The following is a 22482-nucleotide window of genomic DNA, read 5'->3' as shown; positions in this document are numbered from 1 at the left end:
CTTGAACATCTTTAAGTCCTGCCACACACACACACACACACACACACACACACACACACACACACTGCTATTCACCTGGACCATCTCAACAGGTACTATAACGCTCTATGAAAACTGTCTTCTGCATTGATATCATGTTCTCATCCCACGTGGACAGTTCACAGGCAGGCACGCAGCGTGCTCAAACGAGCGCAATCACGCGCACGCACATGCACACACACGCGCACACACCACCAGAGAGAGAAGAGGAGGAGGAGGAAGAGGAGGGAGAAGCAGCACAGAGTTAAGCTTCATTCTTCTTTTCCCCTTCAGGTGCCCGCTTGGGTTTAACAACTGAGCCGTCCCCATCAATTAGCCTGGACTTTGGACTTTCATTGAGAGTAAGTGACTAATATCAGCGTTGGCTAAGAAGAAAGACACTTTTCACGATTGCCCAACAATCTGTTAAGTGGATACACATGTGGCGGCCTCGGCAAAGCCTGCAAGGGGTCCTCTCCCCAATAAAAAACAGGTGCTCCACTTTTTTGCCATGTAATACCCCATTTAGCCCCCGGAGCAAAGGTTATCCAGCTAATAGCTGCCTTGTGGTGCACAGGGAAGAGCAGCACACGGCCAGAACTGAACATCTGGAACGGATTGCACATACTTGCAACATATGCTTCAGGTTCAATTAAAATGAGGCCTTGGCACATTTATTAATCTTTTTTTTCTACCTTTGTGCCTGAAAAAGGCCTCCTCTGACCTGACCTTAATATTATACAATTTTAGCAAAGAGGAGAGGTAATGAGAGCGTCAGGTCATTTCAATACCTGAGAGTGAGAATGGAAATGACAAATTTGTTCAGCCTCAAAACTCCATTTGTTGTGCACTTAACCAGGGAATAAGGGGGGGGGGTTTAAGAATGAAAGAGAACGGGGGAGGGCAGGAATGGAGGGAGGGAGGGAAAGAGTGAGGGAGAGGGCTAGGGTGGTTTGAAGAGACAGATATTGGTGAAATAAAGAAGAAAAACACCCCCCTTTCAACTTCCCTACAGCTCAAATGGAATGCTAACATTTGAGGGGAGCGATAGATCAAAATGTATGAAGCCAGAGTTGGTCAATTGTAGCCTTTGTGGTCGCCTTGCTATCCGGCGCCTCAGCCCTGTGTGCAGAAAGAGCAGGGCCCTCTTATGTGGAATAATCAGCTCAGGACTCAATCTGACAGACGCCGCGAGCTGCAGCTCCCTCATTTCAATATGAAAGTTGAAATGTATTTTTTTCCCCCTCTTTCTATAATCTGCATCTTTTCAAACGCCTGTTTATTTTTTTCTGAGGGAAGGGAGGAAATGCAGAAAAAGAAAAGTAGAGCGATAGAGAGGTGAAAAAAGGTTCAAGGTTGCTTAACGCATATCTTCAATCGCCGCCCCGTACACCGTAAGCCTTGGAACCTTGCAGCCGTGGAACTTTTCCCTCAGAGCCGCTGGAGGAAGGGGGAATGAAAATGCCGAGACGCATGTGGACTGGAGTGCACATAATATCTGCTTTTTTAACCCTGTGATCTCACACAGACACTTGTGGCACTTTGGATATTTCAAAGGGCTGGAAAGAGGTCAGCCTAAAATAACTCCACTCTAAATGAAGAGAGTCTTCAGGCTATTTCATTTCAGATAACAAATTGCTTCGTCAAAGGCTCATACAAGTTGAATAAAAAGGACAGACTGAAGAGATTTTTGTCGAAAGTAGTGCCCAGAGATGCTAAATCAGATGATATTCGAATTGGTCTTGGTGTTGGGCAAAAAACAACAACAATAACCACGAATCAGTGTGCAGACAAACCACAACATGTCACGTACTGCCATTTACATCATAGGAAGAACCAGGAAAAACTCTATAGCACACAAATATCCTCCTGAAACAAAACAGAACCTGGGGAACGATTACTTCAGATTTGGTTTGGGACTATTCGACAGGATTCTACTCTGTTGTCTTTTAGGTGCTATGAAAACCTTACTGCAAGTATCAAATGTCAGGTTCTGTAACATTGAAGCCTAACGCCGCCTCTCTCCCTGACTAGGACTAGAAAGGATTAGGAAGCTCAAGGCTAGTATGGCTACAAGCTGCCATTGTGTAAACGAGCGAGCTAACCCACTAAAGCAGCCACTTGTTGTTACCTGATAGCTGCTGAGCACAAATTCTCTTTTATTACTAAGTCACTGAGAAGATAACGCTCCTAAATAGTTCCTGAAGCTCCTTAAAGTCGGCGCTTTAAGCGTGATCCCATCTCGGCGGCGCAACGGGCCAACGCTGCACATCAGCATTCCAAATACAGTAGATAGCCACATAAAGAAGAGAAGGGGACGTTTTAGAAGAGCGAAGCAGAGCAAAATCACTAACACTGGCAACCGTGACGCTATGCATGAAGGGGTAACAACAGGCAGAGGACCACGTGTCTGGACCCATTTCAGGAAGACGACGAACAATGTTCAAAGTTTGGATGTGTGCGTGTCTGCGTGCACATTTGAACGTGTGCATCTGAAGTTTGGAGTGCATTGAAATGGAGTGTACACAATGCATCTATGTGTTTGTATTTCCTGTGTGTGGAACGCTGGCACCCCAGAGACTTCCTGTCCCTTGACAGCATACAGAGAGAGAGAGAGAGAGAGAGAGAGAGAGAGAGAGAGAGATAATTACCTTGTCATCTTTCTCATAGTCCTCATCCTCGTCCTCCAGCAAGTCCTCCATCGCTTGCTGCACGGCGGTTGCCACAGGAACAAGAGAAGAAGAGAGAGATTTAAAAATACACAAGTGGGGCAGACAGGTATTCTCATTCATTCTCATTACCACAGATTGCACTATGTACAGTATACTGTACACATGGCTGATGTTAACACAAATCAATACAGAGCTGATTGTGGGACTGTTAGTCTTCCAGGCCAATCTGAGCCCACCTCTGACCACATTCCCCTACCTCTCCTATCACTACAGGGGGTAGAGGAGAGGAGAGGACGGCCTCCAGCAGAGGAAGCCCCAGTGACAGAGAAGTGTAACTATCTGCTTCACTGGTCCCTAACTGATGGAACAACAGCCATTTCAGTAGGGTCCTCCCACTAACCCCCATAACACACACAACCCCCCCCCCCCACCCCACCCACACACACACACACACACACACACAAGGGAGAACAGATAAAGAAAGAGAGAGAGAGAGACTGGTAGAGAGAGAGCGGGTGAAAGTAAAAATAAAAATTAAAATATTTCTATGTATGTATGCATGTGTGGGATGCTGAAGAAAATAGGTTAAGGAGTTGTGGAAAAGTTGTTGTTTTGACCTTTCTGATAAAAGGCATCATTATTAACCATACGTACGTTATGTATCTTCTTCAACTGCTCAAATGACCTTTTAAATCACCTCGGAGGCCTACATAAGCACATGAACTAGGTTCTGAATCAATCTCTTGCCATTAGCTATAGGCAAGGAGGAAAGTGGGGGAAAAAAACAGGTGCTCAAAGTTGTATTACACAACAATGAAGGATGGAGCAGTCAACTGTAAACAGGTTGACTCAGATCAGTGATTGAACTTAGTATCCCCTGGGAAAGAGGAGATCTGTAGATAGTCGGACGGACAGAAGGACGGACAAACAGATGGATGGACAGACGGATGGAGAAACAGACAGAGTCGGTGGTATCACGCGTGGATTCTTGCTGCCTGCCTGCCTGCCTGAGGAGCAGTGGTAGGACGGCACAGATCGTTATTCCCTCCTCTCCTGCCTCCTCCCCGTCAATCACACATCAAAGCTACAGGGTCAGATGCAGCGGCATTACCATAAACAAACGGGCGCATCATAAACCCGTAAGCTGCCAAGGGGGTTGCATTTATCTCCTCCCATTATCCCATACCCCCTACCCTACCCCCCCCCCCCCCCCCCCCCCCCCCGCCCGCACCCGCAAACAAGTTGGAGAAATCCAAAAATCATTACTTCCCAGAACAATAGCTTTTGTCCCTTTGTTTTACTGGAATAATAAAAAGTGTGGCTGACATAAGCTCCTTATGTAAATACAGCTTCCCGCAGAAACAAAGAGAGGTTCAACCCAGTTGTGCTGAGCGTGGAGAGAGTAAATACAAGTCATGGCGTTGTGTGTGTGTGTGTGTGTGTGTGTGTGTATGTTTCTATCTACAGCTTAGTATGGTTGTCTAACTTGTTCTACTCCTGCCCATTCGCTGGAATCCATTGGCGACCACGGCAATCAACTGTTACCGAGCTAACGAGCAAGTGTCCCGCGTCTATAACTCTCGTGTACAATAAAGACCTGGGCACCGTGTTAGAATCAACAACCACAAAGGACGCGCTCAAAATGAATCATGGGTTTCTCCAAACACAGCCTTTTTTTTCACTACAGTATACAGCACAGTAACATACTGTAGGCCCCATGTTATCTAAAAACAGAGAGAATATCAGCATTACCGACAGAGACAAGGATACCGTCACCCCCCCCCCCCCCTACGTTCTCTTCTCCCCTCTTGCCTGGGGTAAAGAGAACAGCCTTGTTCACCGCTACGAGAGTGCGTAGTATTATAAATAAGTTAAAGGAAAGACATGTCATCTCATCTGCCCTGAAGATTGCCACAACTAAACGCTGTGTCTCCGGAAGACATCAATTACCAGCGCGGTGCTGATGAATTCAACAATTTCCCCTGTCCTGTTATGATGAACACCGTTTGGGTATATTGTACCATTCAGCTGTTTATCCCCTTATCGCATCGCTTGAATTACTATCATTACAAACTGATGCTTCAAAGACTCAATGTCGACAGGATCGTGTAACGTTTACACAGCCCACGACGCGCTTCAATCCAACACTTTACCAGAGGGGAAATTAACATATTCAAAGCATTCAAATCATCTGAATGGTACAGGTTATACTCACAGATTACAGAGGGTACAGGCTCCTCAGAGGAGGAAGGGGAGGGCCCATCCTCCTCACTGAATTTCATAAAAATAAAAATTGTGAAACATTTAAAAAGTTAAGTCTTTTTAGATAAAACTATACAAAATATATTCACGTCACTAAATAATTGATTAAAATACACTATTTTGCAATGGCCTACAGTAGCCTCAGCAGCACTCTGTAGGATAGCACCATTGTGTAGCCGGAGGACAGCTAGATTCCATCGTCCTCTGGGTACATTGACTTCAATACAAAACCTAGGCGGCTCATGGTACTCACTCCCTTCCATAGACTTACACAGTACTTATGACAACTTCCAGGGGACATCCAACCTATCAGAGCTCTTGCAGCATGAACTGATATGTTGTCCACCCAATCAAAGGATCAGATAATTAATCTAGTACTGAAAGCATAAGCTACAGCTAGCTAGCACTGTAGTGCACAACATGTGGTGAGTAATAGACTCATAGAGAAAGACAATAGTTGAACAATTTGAACCCATTAATTTACTCAAAAATGAAGGAGTAGCAAGAGAGAGAGAGAAAAAGCTAGCTATATTTTCAATATATTTTTTTCACAGACTTAGCTAGCAAATTCCGCTAGCTAGTTTAGCCTACTCAACCACCCAGCTCAAACAGAGGGATGCTATGTTAGCTAGCTGGCTATGACTATCCAACACTGGAACTCTTCCAAGTCAAGGTAAACTTTTGGTTTGACAAATTTATTACCTTCTGGGCCCGCCATTGTAACTGCTAAACTGCTTTCTGACTGTACACTGTACCGCATTAGCCAATAGGGTGACAATGATGTACGTTGTGTGCAGCGGTTATGATATGAAGGTTTGGCTTGCAAAGTTTTTTTTCCCGCCTGGTCCCAGTTCACAAGTGAAGGGAAAAGGTGAGAGGAGGACAGCGCGTAGATGTGAAAAGGGATACAACGAGCTGTTTGTATGTGGCTATGAAAGTGAATGGTGTATTTATTCCTCCGATTCTGTTGAAAAAATGTCTTATACAAAAGCATACGGAAAGAAACGGGGATAAACATACCTAAATTTGTCCAATAGAAACTCTTGTTTGCAACTGTTGGGCTAATGATTACATCCTAGTTCAGCTGGATGCAGGAAAGAGTGTACAAGGTGGCATTGAATGTGCCACTGACCTGTGTGCACCTACGTTCCAAACTTTCGTTTATAGGTTATGGTTGTAGCAACCTCATGATGGGTATAGGGAACATTTTAGTATCATGTAGTAATCTAAACCTATCAATGTTACATTGAACTGGGTGAACGGAATATGAATGACAGTCATCCAATATGCTGTAATAGAAAAAAAGACAATGCTCATGAAAAAATAATTGCCCTCCCTCATCTTAAACGGCACCGACCGCCACTGGTGAAACGTATAAATAAAGTATAGACCATTTAGTATGGAGCAGTGCTCGTGAACACATGTCCTGGAGGGCAAGTGTCCTGCAGAGTTTATGTGAGTCTGGCTTGTTTAAAACCAGCCTATAGGGTCAGTGCCATGGCAAGCCATTTCCTCTTGTTTGGTCATTAAGCCCCAGTAGGCCGGAGATCCTGACACCTGTGTGCCCTAAAGGAGCAGGGAACAGGGAGCTGACAGAGATATTGATGTACACTAGGCAAGTACAGGACACTTGAAGTAGGCCTGCCGGCTGTAGCAGGAGAGAGAATAGGAAAACTACAGTGGATGTGTGAATTCTGGAATACCACTCAGGCCTTGGATGGGTCGATGAATCTGAACACGCACACACACACACGTGCGCGCACACAAGGATAAACACGCACATGCACACACCAGACAAGATCGACATCACCATTCGACCCCCTGAGCTGCCGCTAGCATCCTCTTCACCCCAGCCCGGTGACGTCCGCCCTGCCAAGCGAACGCCGTCCCCCAACCCCCCACACCCCCACCACCCTCCTACCACCACTATCTCTGCTGTCTTCTTCCTAACCTTTCCGAATGACAGCCGCTAGGGGAATTGACGCCAAGGCAGACATCCCGCCGAACATGAAGATATACTCTCCTTTTTTTTCCTCTCCCTTCTCTTCCCCCTCTCCTTCTCCTCATCTTCCTCTTTGATACGTGAGAGGGTTTTAACCTCTCCAGCTGCCGGGGTCTGCTCCAGTCCCCTCCAGGCCCTGCTTGGTATGCTGTCTCTGTGTGTGTGTGTGTGTGTGTGTGTGTGTGTGTGTGTGTGTGTGTGTGTGTGTGTGTGTGTGTGTGCGCTTTGGCGCTGGAGGAGAGGGGGCGAGGAGAGGGGAGGGCTGGAAGGCTGATAAGGACTGTGGGCAGGCAGAGCTTGTCTGACCCATACGGGCCCTTCACAAGCTGTCAGAGTCCTGGCCCTCACAGGGGGGGCCTTCCGTCTGCGCTGACCCAGCCCTGGCTCACCCAGCAGGGGGCAGAGAAGGGTGAGGCTGGCTGGGGCGCTCTGGGACTGGGGTTGACGGGGCCTGCCTGTTTTCATGATCACACAGACCAGTCAAAAGTGCCAATCATAATCATCACTACATTCCAGAGAGATACACATAGTATTATCTTATTGATGGACACATTTGACACATGTCAGCACTGAGTCAGTCGGACCAACGCAAAGAAAACCAACCTCTGAGTTTTGCTCAAACAGAACCAAACTGAGATAGACCTTAGTTTGTATCAGAAACAGGGCTGGTGTGTGTGTGTGGTAGAGAGAGGCAGGTGCCTGGCTGGGGAAAGTAGGAGTCACAGGGTAGAGGAGGCTCTGGGCTAGTGTCTGAACACCCACACACTGTCGAGAGACACACACACACACACACACACACAGCCAGAACAGTCAGAGAGAGCAGCAACAGAACAACAACAAGGACTGCGGCAGAACACGGAGAGCTGACATTGTTAGCAGCAACGGGTACAGAGGTTCACAGGGATAGAGAGGGGGGAGGCTGGGAGACTGGCGCGGCGTTCTCGCCCCACTCCCAACCCCGTCTGCCTGCCTGCCAGCGAAGAGGAGCAGGGGCGGCACGGGGGAAATCAGCGGGGCACAAACGCTTCCAGTTAAAAGTGACATGACCTTTTGATTTTGTCACCTGTCACCGACTGCCATGTCTTCCGCTGCACTGAGGAGCGCCTGCCAGGCACCGCAGCCTCCCTCTCTCTCTCCTTTTGTCTATCTCTCTGTTTTTGGGGCAGGGCCACTGCGGAGGTGTTCCTTTGGTTTGAGTGAAGGCACACTGGGCCAGGCTCTCTCGCTTTCTCTTTCTCTTTCTCCTCCTCCTGCTCCTCCTTATCAGAATATAGTTCATTCTCCTCTTTCTGTCAAATCAAATCCTTATGGGGACACATGACATCCCATTAACTTCTTCCAAGGCTTGTTGCTCATTTAAATTAATTATATCCCAACCTATTCTTTCATGGTACAAGCTAACAGAAATGGATTGCTGTCCACATCTAACTAACAAGACACTGATGGCCAAATGGATGTACTGTGCATTCACAATCAACAACAAAAGACAACAATTAGTCAATTCAAGTAGAAGGGGCAGAGAGAGAGAGAGAGAGAGAGAGAGAGAGAGAGAGAGAGAGAGAGAGAGAGAGAGAGAGAGAGACAGAGACACAGAGAGAGACAGAGACACAGAGAGAGACAGAGACAGAGACAGAGACAGAGAGAGAGAGAGACAGAGACAGAGACAGAGACAGAGAGAGAGACAGAGAGACAGAGAGAGAGAGAGAGAGACAGAGAGAGACAGAGAGAGAGAGAGAGAGAGAGAGAGAGAGAGAGAGAGAGAGAGAGAGAGAGAGAGAGAGAGAGAGAGAGAGAGAGAGAGAGAGAGAGAGAGAGAGAGAGAGAAAGAGAGAGACAGAGACAGAGACAGAGAGAAGCTGCAGGCTCTATCATGGCAAACACCAATAAAGGCTGAGAGAGTAGAAATTGGTGGAGAAAAGGCCCAGGGTCGTATGGGAGGCCTGGTCTTTTGAAACAATATGAGAGAGAGAGAGAGAGAGAAATTAGACTACTTGACACTGGAAAGAATCAAACAAAACACTGACCAAACTAGAATGCTATTTGGCCCTAAACAGAGAATATACAGTAGCAGAATACCTGACCACTGTGACAGACCCAAAATTAAGAAATCCTTGAATATGTACACTCGGAAAAAAATTGTCTATCTAGAACCTAAAAGGGTTCTTCAGCTGTTCCCATAGGAGAACCCTTTGAAGAACCCTTTTGGGCTCCAGGTAGATCCTTTTTGAGTTCCAAGTAGAACCCTTTCCACAGAGGAAACCCAAAAGAGTGCTACCTGGAACCAAAAAGGGTTCTGCCTCGAACCGAAAAGGGTTCTCCTATGGGGACGAATAACCCTTTTGGAACCCTGTACAGACTCAGTGAGCATAGCCGTGCTATTGAGAGAAGGCCGCCAGATGCGGATACAAGTTCCTCCCTATTGCCAATGATTTTCCGGGAACTCAAATATTATTTTCAGATTTCCCAAAACTTCTACGAAAAGCTTGGTGAGGAGAAGCCTTCTGTAAAAAAAGAAGAAAACATCCAGCCGGCTCCCACCCATCGACTGCCCGCAAAATGAGATGGAAACTGAGCTGCAATTCCTCACTTCCTGCCAAAGGTATAACCATATGAGAGACACATATTTCCCACAGATCACACAGACCCGCAAAGAACTTGAAAACAAATCAAGCATTGATAAACTCCCAGATCTGTTAGCCGAAATGCAGCAATTTGCAATCACAGCAGCAAGATTTGTGACCCACTGCCATGAAAACAGGGCGACCAGTGGAGCACAAACAACATTGTAAATTCAACCCAGATTAATCTGTTTACTTGTCTTCCCCTACGAATCGCACTACAACTATTCGCAAGAAGTTAAAAACAGTTAACTGTTAAAAGTTAAAAACACTGTACATAGCTGATAATATTACATTTCATCCTTTTGAGTGCAATGTTTCCTGTATATTTTAGTTGTTTGATGTTTTCCGTTTCTCCTCACTTCCCTTTATTGCTGATTTCACTTGCTTTGGCAATGTAAACATTTGTTTCCCATGCCAACAAAGCACAATTCAATTGAATTGAGAGAAAGAGAGAGAGATGGAGGGAGGGAGGGAGGGGGAGAAAATACACCTTAAATCTTGGCTGCCAAGTTATCAGAGACTACGTTGTGTACGTATTGTGATTTACAGGCGAAACATGCTACCCAGATTTGAAAAATAACTTCAGACAGATCCCTGTACATAAACTCCCCTATTCACAACCAGAGAGAGATGGGATGGACTTCACGGTTGCCAGAGTTTTTTGCTTTGTTTCAATGTATCTTGTTCTCTTTTTGTTTTGTTTCCTTATAGATCATTTCTGTACATGCTCATGTATGCACTGTAAATATAAACTATATACTACATTAAATGACGTATACAACCCATACACTTATCCACACACTCCCATATGCAAACATTCCCATACAAAACCAAGGTGTGTGTGTGTGCTGGCGTATATGTGCACACACACACACGTGCATACACACACACTACCCGACACCTGCATGCATGCTCACCAACACTCCATAGACGTTCCCATTGTACCTCATTGTACCTATTCAATGTTGCTACACGAATACACTGCATGATTTCATTGTACCAATATATATATATATATTCTTATTGTTTTGTTTACTTATCAAAGCAAAATCGTTTTTTAGATTATCACATTATTACCATTTGTATTCATTTTACTTCTATTATTTGTAAAAAAAAAGAAAAATATTTTTTTTTTTTTTTTATGTGTATATATATATACTTTTTTTCTTCTTTCTCTTATCGCCATTACTATTATAAATGTTTTATTCTTACTGTTGATATCATTATGTCACTTCACTTTAGCAACATTGGCCTTGTCATTCGTGCTAATAGAGCCTATCTGGATCTGAAATCTGAGAGGGGAGGAAGAGAGAAGCACAGCGAGCGACAGCGAGAGAGCGAGAGACTTTTGTAAGTGTAATGTTTACAGTAAATGTTTTATTGTTTATTGTCTACTTCACTTGCTTTGGCAATGTAAACATGTTTCCCATGCCAATAAAGCCCCTTGAATTGAATTGAGAGAGAAAGAAAGAGCCTATCTGAATCTGAAATCTGAGGGGAGAAAGAGAGAAGGACAGTGAGAAACAGAGAGAGAGAGAGAGAAAGAGAGAGACAATGAGAGAGGGGGGAGAGAGAGAGACAGAGAGAGAGAGAGACAGAGAGAGAGAGGGGGGAGAGAGAGAGAGAGAGAGAGACAGAGAGAGAGAGACAGAGAGAGAGAGACAGAGACAGAGAGAGACAGAGAGAGAGAGACAGAGAGAGAGAGACAGAGAGACAGAGAGAGAGAGACAGTGAGAGAGAGAGAGAGAGAGAGAGACATCACCGCCATATTTCTGCACCATGACAGCATGTGCTATAATTAACACCTCCACAACATCTGGTAAAGAGTTTTCCGGGCCAGTGGCTCAGCAGTGCCGGTCGGTCTTCCAGGGACGGCCCTACGGCCTCCAGCTTTTCCATTCCAGCTGAGCTGTACCCCGCTTGACTGAGCCCAGCCACCCGGTCACCCAACCCGGCAACAACTCAGAGACGGAACCTACCAAACGGTTCCAGGTTTCAAAACAAACGGGGTGGTGGTGGGAAATGGGTGACTAGGAGAGGTGATAGGTGCTGATGGAGGTGGTGGTATTGTTGGCACGGTCATCCTATCTTTGTCTCCAGACACTAGTCTACCCGGAGGGTGCAGTACCACCTCCAAACAGTAGGGGTCTCTACTGAAACACAGAGGGCCAGTATGCAAGATGAACAGCTCTTTACATAAAAAAAAAAAAGTTATATTATTTTCCAACTGCAATGAGAATAGCATGCAATTATGTTGCGGCATTGGTCAGACTGTCTGTACCTGTAATGATGTCTCAGTACGTAACACTTAAAAACACCCTGTCCCCACCACTCTGATCAGCAGCAGTACCATATTCTCTCCCTCTGTCCTGTCAAGGCTCACATAACCCAGCAGTGTCTGGCATGTTAATAACATCTTTTATCCATAACAAGCCACACAGCGCCTTAGAGAGGGCGACACACGGGTCATCTAATGGTGCCACAGCTGACAGACAAGATAACAGGGTTAGAGGTCAGAGGTCAGAAAAAGGCAAGGTAAGAGCTGAGGCCAGTCACACTGTTGCTGCACCAGGTCTTTAATAGCTGGTCCAAGGTCATCTTTTCTGTTCAGCACGTCTACTGGTGAAGGTAAGGCCTGCATGAGGAGAACCGGTCTGATATATGTTGTATAGGAAGAGAGTAATAGAAACGAAGAGATATATATATATATATATATATATATATATATATATATATATATAACCTCCCAGTAAATTATTGGGTGTAAAAAAAACGCCAACGTTTCGGCATCACCGTGCCTTATTCAGTTTAGTGTCACGAATGCTTGAACCAGGTTGTGTAGAGTAACCAGAGCGCCAGTGACCCTGAGGTGAAAATTACAGCGTGTAGAAACACAGTGTGTTCGTTTACCCATTATGGACAGGGCTGTGGTTTTGGTATAGAATACGAGAGGGATACTCACATTGAACCCATCACATGGAACTCATTTTATTTCATTAGGGAGTTTGTAATCAACTGAGTCTCCCCCCTCCTCTCTTTTTAGTCAATGTGAGTTGAGTTCAAGAGAGATTCCTCCAGTATTACCCTCATCCCAGGTTTTTGGAAAAACCACAGCCTTCCGGATGCTGACCCTTGGTGAAGCACAATGGTTTCATTTGACATGATCTTTAAAGCATTTAGTGGCCGGGTTGTTCTTTTCTTTTCCAGGCGAGTGAATGAGGAGGCCACAACTTTCTTTCTCTCTCTAAGCCCCCCCCCCCAGTGACAAAATGTGAAACACTGCTTTAAAACAAACAGGGACATGCCTTTGGGGATACATCAGTGTCTGTGTGTGTGTGCGTGTGTGTGTGTGCGGCCGTGAAAGAGAGCTTGGCTCGTGCACGCGCGTGTGTAGGTGTGTAACATGGGGGACAATCATTTTCATATCATATACACAATCACATCCCTTACAAAACTGTCCTTCTCCTAGTGCTATAGTGCTTTCTGGATGGCTGCAACTGCTGTGTGTGTGACTCCGCAGCAGATGTGTGACTCCGCAGCAGAGGGCTCATATTACTGCAAGGTGAAATTACTGTCTGTCTGTCTGTCTGTCTGTCTGTCTGTCTGTCTGTCTGTCTGTCTGTCTGTCTGTCTGTCTGTCTGTCTGTCTGTCTGTCTGTCTGTCTGTCTGTCTGTCTGTCTGTCTGTCTGTCTGTCTGTCTGTCTGTCTGTCTGTCTGTCTCTGTCTGTCTGTCTGTCAATGTGAAGATGGCAGCCGAGCCCAGGTGGGAGAAGCAGGATGATACACTCCTAGAGAATGGCCCCTATAACATATCACAGCTCCTCAACCATCCTGCACAGCACTGCTCAGACACTGACAAAGAGAGGAAAGGCGAGATGGAGGCACTGATATCACACGCCAAGAGCGGTGATTTTCTACAGAGGACGTCTTTTGTGCCAGCTATATACGGCATGTTCCTTCTGCGCAATGGTCTCGGATGTAAGTGAAAGGTGCTAATCTAAAACAATTACTCCCATTCTCCTGCCCACGCATCCCCCATATAGAATGTACACAGTGAGAGAGAGTGCGAGAGACTCCGTCCCAGGAGTTGATAATGAACTAACTTCCCATTTTTTAGGGGACTGTGTGTGAGTGGAGTGCAGTGCTGTGGCTCATCATGGGAATGGGGCTCAGTCAGCGGCTTTGGTTAATGGGAAGCATACCCGTGTGTTTGTTTACTGTGGCGGGGAGCGGAACCCCCCCCCCCCAATACCTCATCTGTTGTGGTTACAATCGTCAAACTGTAGAACAATGGAGGAAGAGAAAAGAGTAGGGGGGAGTAATAACATAATGGCAGCTCTGTCTGAACCCTCCTCTCTCATTGGAAGCACAGGTCACTAATAGTGAACCACACCAACCTGGTTCTGCAGGCACACAAAAGCGCACGTGCACAGACAGCCGGACAGACAGACAAAAACCCAGATGACCTGGTTTTGGCCTGGGCTCAGATCTCACAGTTGTCATAAGGCTGGGAGATTTTCCTTAACATGTGATCCGACCAGGGAAAACTCTGGGCCCAGGGTCGTTCCTGGTCAGGCCACTTTAGTCAGTTACAATTCCTGGTCTTGTACTCATCGGCTACAATACTGTTCAGAATGAGGAGAAGTGTAAATTGGCGTTGATATGGGGTGAATAATATACTGTGTTCACAAGAAGAGGGGACGTTTTTTTAATTCTATCAGATAAATACCACTCATTACAGTGTTAACTGGTTTTAATGTAGAAGCCAATTCGGGGAGTCCTCGAATAGGAATGGGCGGGGGGACGGGGGGGGGGGCTCTTCTGCATAGAGAGTTATTTGTATGTGAAGTGAATAGGTATATGCAATCTTTATTGCTTTAATTCAATTAAAACGTGCCTGGTGAAATAACATCGTTATTCATAGATCATATGGAGGCAAATAAATAATGAAATCCTTTTTTTTGTTTGTGTCTACAGATTTCTGTCAGGCAATGTCGCCATCTACAGGGAAATACTGTATATACAGAGCATTGAAGCAGGAGCGAAGCACCAAGGCTTTCACAAGCGCGACAAAGCTGCATGTGTGCACTGCTATGTGCGTACGTGGGTTTTACACTCAGTTTAACTTCCCCTTGTAAAAATACATGCATTTCTTGCTGTTAATTGTGACCCTGCTACAATAATGTCTGCAATGCCTGAAGCCTGTTCAAGTATTTCCTAACATTCAGGTAATACTAAAACTAGTACATTCACAGCTACATCCTGTAAAAAAAATTATTAAAAAAAAAGGACAATTAGTTATTCAAATTAGTTTCGCCTGTTGTTTTCATTGGTTTAACGGCTATCTGTTCCATATCCTGAACAATCTGCTGAACTGCGACCTCGTGAAAGATGAAGTCATATACGTTAAGAGAGGACAACATGTGGTCTCTTTATTGTGCATTCTGGAAGGTAGTCTGGAAATGCTCTTATTAAAATGAATCACTTCATTGTTCACGCTCGCACCACAATTCCGATGCAGCTTCTGCGTCACACGACTCTCCAACTACACCCCGGTGATTAAAACATGTCCACTTCTCCGTGACATTGCTTTGACACTGTTTAATTGGAATAGGAGATAAAAAACACAAAAAAAACACAATTAAATACATATAATACCAGGTAAGTGGCGTAGCCTTGCTCAAGGTGACAAGCTATTATTTCCTCCTATGCAAGAGGAAGAATTTGAGAGCGATTCTTGAAAGTTCAAGGCAATTGGCGTTTCTCATTTAGAAGCGTAATGGAAAGAATTTTCCCTCCGTGTCTGTTTCTTGTTTGCATTAACTTTGCGACTCTTTTCAGTCCTATTTCTACATCTAGAGAGACGGTGCCAACACAATGTGTCCACTCCCTAGTCCACATCTGTTAGCTTTATGTTCACTGGACTATGTCAACTTTTTATTTGATTTTATTATTTTACAAATACATATTTACAATAATGATGTCTTAGCACGTACACATTATATATATTTTTTACTACATAAATTTTTTTGTACGTGTTTTTTCTATAGTAAAGATGACAGTATATTCAGGATTAAATCCATATTGAAATGAGATAAATGAGATGATTGACAGAAATGTGTGTGAGATGTAAGCGCTTGCCATATGACCTAGAACGAGACAATTAAAGGGGCAGAACGGCGTAGGGATACTTAAACAGGGACACTCACCACGTCTTGCCTGGTGTCCTTCCCCGAAGCGACAAGGATATAGTTCCAGGCCAGCGGCAGCAGCAGAGCCAGAGGAATCATGTAGAGTTCAAAGTTCCACACCACGAGAACAAAGAGCTGCAGAGAGAGAGAGAGAGAGAGAAAGAGAAATAGAGAAACACTTGGGACTTAATGTAGCAGAGACCTGCATTGACCTCAAACTGCAAACACACATTCGCATAGCGCGCATAAACATAACACACAGACCCATACATTTGATAATATAGGTATGATAATCAAATAGAAGAAAGCCTTAAATAGACGGCTGTTGTGACAAAACAGGACCCCTGAACCCAGAGCTGGGACAGGGCCTACGAGGCCAACAGGGCCACCCTCCACCTTCATCGGAGGATGAGGAGGATAAGTATCGACCGTCACAACACTCCCTCTCCACGCCAATCATCCGTCATCCACAGGCCTGAGGTCACTCTCTGTTTCAAGCACAACTAGTCAACATGACCTTAACCCTCCGACCCTCAGCCCAGCACCTGACCTGCCACACCATGAGCCCCCTAACCCTGTCACCCCAACCCCACCCACCCCGAGATGCCCATAACCCTGTCACCCCAGCTCCAAATACCCCTATTCCACCTCCATAGTCATCTGTCCTGTCCCTCTCTATCCCCCATCTCTCATCCGAACAAATAAAATGCGTAACTCCAGAACTGAGTGCCCCAAAACCTGTATTCTGTTTTAGTATGGAGTCTTTTGCAACCCGAACATAAATGATCATGATCCTGTGAAAATGAAATGCTTGAAGGAGACATAATTCACAAACACAAAATCACTCATGTCAAATTGTTTTAGCGTGTGTTGACTGATTATTATTTATTTGGGTTGGGGGGAGGGGGGGGGGTGGATGGCACATTTTTGTGAAAGAATAGATAAAAACTGTTAAATTATTTCTCGAAACATTAAAAACATATTCCGACATATATCTATTTTTTGTTGGACATGATCAATGTAGAAAATACATAATAGCAATGTAAAAAACATTATACTAATCCAGGTGAAAATATTTTATACATATTCATATATTTTCCGACAATGCACATGAATCAAACTCAAGGATGCAAAATGGTCATTCATTATTATCTATAGAAAAAGACTTGAAATTGTGATGGGAGGACTACGCTTTGAAATGAATTGCATCTGTTGCAAATGCATTCACAATAGATTGTTACTGCCTTAATGGTAAACTTTCACTGACAATGAAAATGAGGTTTGAAACAGGAAACAGCCGATACATCGGGCTGTCTCACCTTGCGCGGTCAATTATGATATATACATGACAAAGCTATACGTTCGGCTGAATGAAATAATACAATACATTTCAATCAATGTATATCTCATAATCAGCGGGAAAGTGCTGGAGTTTACTGACGTTCTTTCAGTTCCTTGCAGCCTCTCGTGGAGCAGCTGATGTGTAGGTGGATACGTGGGGTACGTGTGAGTCCTCACCTTCTCTCCTCCTCCCGTAATTTACAGGCTATAGGAATAAAAGCTTCAACATCTTCCTTCCTGTTGACCTAAAAGGACATTGCACCTCTGTGTCCGTGCCCGGCCTCCCTCTATAAACCCCTGCCCTAACACATCTCTAGTACTGGGTTGGGCACTAGTGCACTAGTGGTCAAGTGTGTGGTACTGTGCTGGGCTCCCTCTCCATCCCCGCGGATCATTGGCCTATCCCTTACAGCCTCGGAACCCAACGCATACACACGCGCACACACACACACACACACACACACACACACACACACACACACACACACACACACACACACACACACACACACACACACACACACACACACACACACACACATCTCAAATGAATGTATAACTTACCACCACTAAGCTATAACAAAATTACAAAAGCCACATAAAACTCCCAATCTCTTAAACAACTAAAAAGTTGACAAGAACCCCCCCACAACCACAAATCATGCACTCATACAAATGTAACCAGTTAAGATATTTGTGTACACAAACAAAACAAAGACATAAATAAAACATTACAAATGAATTGGCCCGGACATTAGCATATTGCTCAGAGCCAAATCTCTCCGTCCACAGTGCAGTACTACCATGGTGGCCAGCCTATTTCTGTCTCTTTCCTTTTCTTTAATAAAGGTCTGTTTAGGGAATTGGAGGAATACTCTTCAATAATTCAGGAGTGCTTAGCAACCTCCAGTACCTGTCCTCCTACTTCCACATCCTTCCGCAAGCCGCCACAAATACTGTCTGTGTGTGGGCTCAGCATTATCTAGTGTTCTTTCTCTAGCACTCCCACTCCAGTCTAATGTCAGAACACAAACGGAACCGCTCTCACTAATCTACTGTTACTGTACTGCACAGTCCCACCGCAGTGTCCACGCAGAAGAAATAAAGATTCACAGGGTTTTAACACTGAAGCAGCGAAACCACATCACCCTGAACACACTTGCGTTTTTGAGCAAAATAGGAAAAAAGCGATTTCTCCAAACAAATGCAATTCAGTTCTCTTATGCCTATTAATGTTTTACACCTAAATATAACTTCACACATACAGTGTATAAATACATCTTAACCAACCTAGTTGTTCCCTGTCTATTATACGTTATGCGTTCTCATACGAAGGCGTGATATTTTTGAAGTGTTTCTGAGAGGACTGCAGCTCCCCCCTCCTCTGCAGTGTCTGGCTGGTGTGTGGTGTGTCTGTCCGTCTCGTTTCCCTGCGCCTGGGGTTATTTAACCTGTCGCCCACCTCATCCCTCCCCGTTTGGTTATTCTAGCTCTGGGCGAGGCTGTGACTGACAGCTGGAGGAACCCGACACCCCGGCCCCATCAGAGGCCAAGCCTGCCCCGTCTCACAGCCCCTCGGCTGGGGAGAGGAGCCCGCAGCGCCGGGACCTTTCCCCAGGACCAGGAGACCACATCCCCCACATTGCTACCCCACCGAGAGGCTTTCTGCCTGGGGAGGAAGGAGAGAGTGTCAGCCGTGGAGGTCTGTGACTGGAGAAAGAGCAAAACACATTGAGATAAAAAGGTAGAGGGGAGGAGGGAAAAAGCTGTTTACAGTATGTGCTTTGCTTTGTGTGTGTGTGTGTGTGTGTGTCTGTGTGTGTGTATGTATGTGTGTGTGTGTGTGTGTGTGTGTGTATGTGTGTGTATGTGTGTGTGTATGTGTGTGGATGTGTGTGTGTGTGTGTGTGTGTGTGCACCCAGGAATTGTCAGAGCTCCCCACACACAGCTCACAGGCTGGTGTTACGGAGCTGCAGCGCTAGCCTTGGAGACACGGCTTTGCTCCATCCCCGCATCAACTTCTGTTACGTTATCCTCCTGATTCTGAGAACTCATCGAAAGTCTCGTGGTGCGAGACTGTATTGGTGTGTGCGCGTGGGTGCACATGCATGTTTGCATTACACAAACTCCCTCGAATTAGGTCCCGGGAGTATTAGATAGAAGGAGAATACAATGCAAATGATCACTTCCTATTTGTCGCACACTGAAACAAGAGCGATTCACTGTTCTTCTTCTGGCAAACAGCCTCAACACGGCATGAGTGTACAATGTTATTAACTCATTAGGATTTACGCTAGCAGAGGATGTTATGTAGATAAAATAATAATAATAATAAAAAACATTTTCTTATGTCAAAGAATGTCAAATTGGAAACAGAATGAGAAGCATCAAAAGTGAACATAGACGTATTCAACTCAGAGGATCATACACAACCGTGCCGAGCTCAGGCCGCTTAATAGACGTGCAGTTTGTTTCCAAATCACAGCAACAATTAGAAAAACTCTTCTAGGTACCTCCGTTGATTTTTTCTTCTCCAATACGAGAATATAGATATTCTAATGATCTAAAATGGGAAATAGTACATGTGCGTTTATTTATACCAGGCAAACGTTTTATGGCATATTATGTGACATGAACCCCCCCCCCCCCAAAAAAAATAAACATTTGATTATTTCTTCAAACTAATAAACAGCAAAAACAACAGATAATCATGTTAAACTCTAAGTGATTATTTTGTTAACATGTAGTAAATACACAATCATTTAACTTTCAATAGAATGAATAACATCCCTGCCTTTATGAAGCATTCCCTTATCAAAAGCGCACACGGCACAGACTTAGGAAACACAATCCGATTCGGGAACAGATGAGTGTTTCATTCATCTACTAAACTTTGATGAAGGTAGAGGATTTGGGCTTTATGGTTTTTGGCATTATGTGGTTTACTGAACACCACTCTGGTGCTCGGCTTTACGGCTTGGATAGGAAGTGCTTTGGCGTACATGGAGCGTGTACTAGTCTTACTCCTCTCCTCCACAAGTCGACTGGAGTTTTGAATTTCAGAGTTAAGTTGGCTTTATCTTTATTACACGGACATCGACTCCAGATACTAGCCGGCCGCTGCCAGACAGCAAATAGAACAAGTCATGTTTGACTGGAAGCCTGTCTTACTTCGTTGGACAGGACAGTCCCATTCTGTGGTGCTAGATTGCCCCCTGCTGGTGAGACAAGTAACTAGAGCTGTTTCGCATTTGATAAGGAGCAGTTGGACATGACATCTGAAACGTGGAGCCAGATATGACCAGGTACTACACTCAATCTGTAATAGAAAATGAACTAAAGACACCCACAAATGGTTCTGTCCTGTAACGGCGTCCATGAATGAGAATAAAACAGAGATAATTATCTTCAGATGTGCTTCTGTCTGTCTTTAACAATCACACCCCAGACTCCACAGTGTCCTCTGGCTCAACCTGCCATTGTATTTCACTCTCCCTCATTTTTCCAATCAGAGAGGTAGTAAAAATGTTATAGTTTATCTATTCCAAGCTGTCCATTGCTCTGTGGCAAAAACAAAATCCTGCTGTTAAAAGTTAGCAAGCTTTCTCAAGTGGAGTCAAGAGAGGAGAGGTGTGTGTTTGTGTGTGTGTCGTGTGTGTGTGCGTGCGTGCCTCTCTCTGTGTGTGTGTGTGTGCCTCTCTCTCTCTGTGTGTGTGTGTGTGTGCCTCTCTCTCTCTGTGTGTGTGTGTGTGTGTGTGTGCCTCTCTCTCTCTGTGTGTGTGTGTGTGTGTGTGTGTGTGTGTGTGTGTGTGTGTGTGTGTGTGTGTGTGTGTGTGCCAGTGCCATAGGTTTTTCTATTTTTTATTTTATTTCAGCCGGGTGAATTTTTATCTCAATGCAAAGCAGGTGATAGGTGCTCCAGTTTCCAGCAGAAGTAACTTCCTTGTCTGGGCTCTCCCACAGATAAGAGTCCTACTTCGCCCCAAATAAAAGGCCCTGGTATCATTTCTCCTGTCTTCCACACAACCCCCGTCTCCTGCCCTTCTCACCCTTCCTGGGCCTCACAAAGCCGCCTTTATTTGCTCCCAATTCAAGGCTCAATTGCGGATAAAGTTACGGCAAATTTGTTTGGAGGAAGAGTTGCTGAGGCCTGCGGTCCCTGGAGCAATAACAGCCTTGTCTTTCAGGGGCCCCGGGGAGAGTTGGCATGACTCACCAAACAGAACCCAACACCACCGAGCCTGACAATGGCCCCAGCTCACATGCAGGGAGGGAAGGAAGGGGGGATGAGAGTGGTGGAGCGAGGGAGAGAGAGGGAGGGGATGGGGGGGGGGGGGGCTCAGCTTGCAGGTGTTCAGGTAGAGAGGAAGCAGACGCTTAACCCCCCTCCTCTCCCACACACACACACACCACCCGTGGTGCGGGACGGGAGGTAACTCCAGCTCTGCCCATTGTGCCAACGCCGTGGGCACTGCTGCCACAGTGGCTGGTTCTCTGTCTGGGTTGTGTGGTGTGTGAGGCTCACTTACCACACACACACGACTCTAATCGCAGTTGGCGCTAATGGCTGAGGCGCACATGTGGCTGGATGGACAGATACGGGGAGAAGGAAAGCAGGAGAACAAACTAGAGAGAGGAAGAGAGGATTTGTACCTGTTAGCCCACCAGACTGGATCTGTCTGGACACTAATCTGAGACAGAAAGGCATTACATTACTGCTGTGTGTGTGTGTGTGTGTGTGTGTGTGTGTGTGTGTGTGTGTGTGTGTGTGGTCAGAATAAGCAGTATTACAACAAATGGGTTGCTCCAACAATATCTATTACAACTACCACTACACAGTCACACACACACACACACTTCACTAACGTACCACCTTGGCCAGACGGGCCCCCTATAAAAACCCACTTAGAGAGATGAGTGAAGTGATTAAGAGGCCTCTCAAAGCGAGGGAAGGGAGAAGGAGGCACTACCTGTGTGGAGGAGAGGACCTGACAGTACAAGTATACACTGTGGCGTTGCTTAAGGGTCCTCTCCAAACTCCCAATTACAGCCCACGGCCATGTCCACTTTGACACGAGGCGCAGGAAGGACAGAGAGAAAGTGAGAGAGAGAGAGACAAAGAGAGAGAGAGACAAAGAGAGAGAGACAAAGAGAGAGAGAGAGACAGAGCTAGAGAGAGAGAGGCACAGAGAGCGAGAGAGAGAGTTAGAGAGAGACAAAGAGAGACAAAGAGAGAGAGAGAGGCACAGAGAGCGCGAGAGAGAGAGAGAGAGAGTGAGAGAGACACAGAGAGCTAGAGAGAGAGTGAGAGAGACAAAGAGAGAGAGACACACAGAGAGCGAGAGAGAGAGAGAGAGAGAGAGAGAGAGAGAA

At 45.4% G+C, this 22482-nt stretch overlaps 1 protein-coding gene across 7 annotated transcripts in view; it reads right to left on the bottom strand.

Annotated features, from left to right (window-relative positions):
- LOC109895623 (multiple C2 and transmembrane domain-containing protein 1) overlaps positions 1 to 22482 on the bottom strand; it is a 212987-nt gene that overhangs the window by 31579 nt on the left and 158926 nt on the right. For 6 of the 7 annotated variants that reach the window (XM_020489477.2, XM_031830422.1, XM_031830418.1 and 3 more), the window contains 2 exons: positions 15786 to 15902; positions 2670 to 2726 (listed from right to left, as the gene is read on the bottom strand). In XM_020489477.2, coding sequence (XP_020345066.1) covers positions 2670 to 2726; positions 15786 to 15902 — 174 coding nt within the window. Of the gene's footprint in view, positions 1 to 2669; positions 2727 to 14575; positions 15174 to 15785; positions 15903 to 22482 lie in introns of those variants that run through there. The other variant, XM_031830424.1, reaches the window with a different exon arrangement.

This window comes from Oncorhynchus kisutch, linkage group LG8, assembly GCF_002021735.2.
Source record: "Oncorhynchus kisutch isolate 150728-3 linkage group LG8, Okis_V2, whole genome shotgun sequence".
Classification (NCBI taxonomy): Eukaryota; Metazoa; Chordata; class Actinopteri; order Salmoniformes; family Salmonidae; genus Oncorhynchus; species Oncorhynchus kisutch.
Note: the sequence above shows the minus strand (reverse complement) of the source record. Positions and strands in the feature narration are given on the sequence as shown.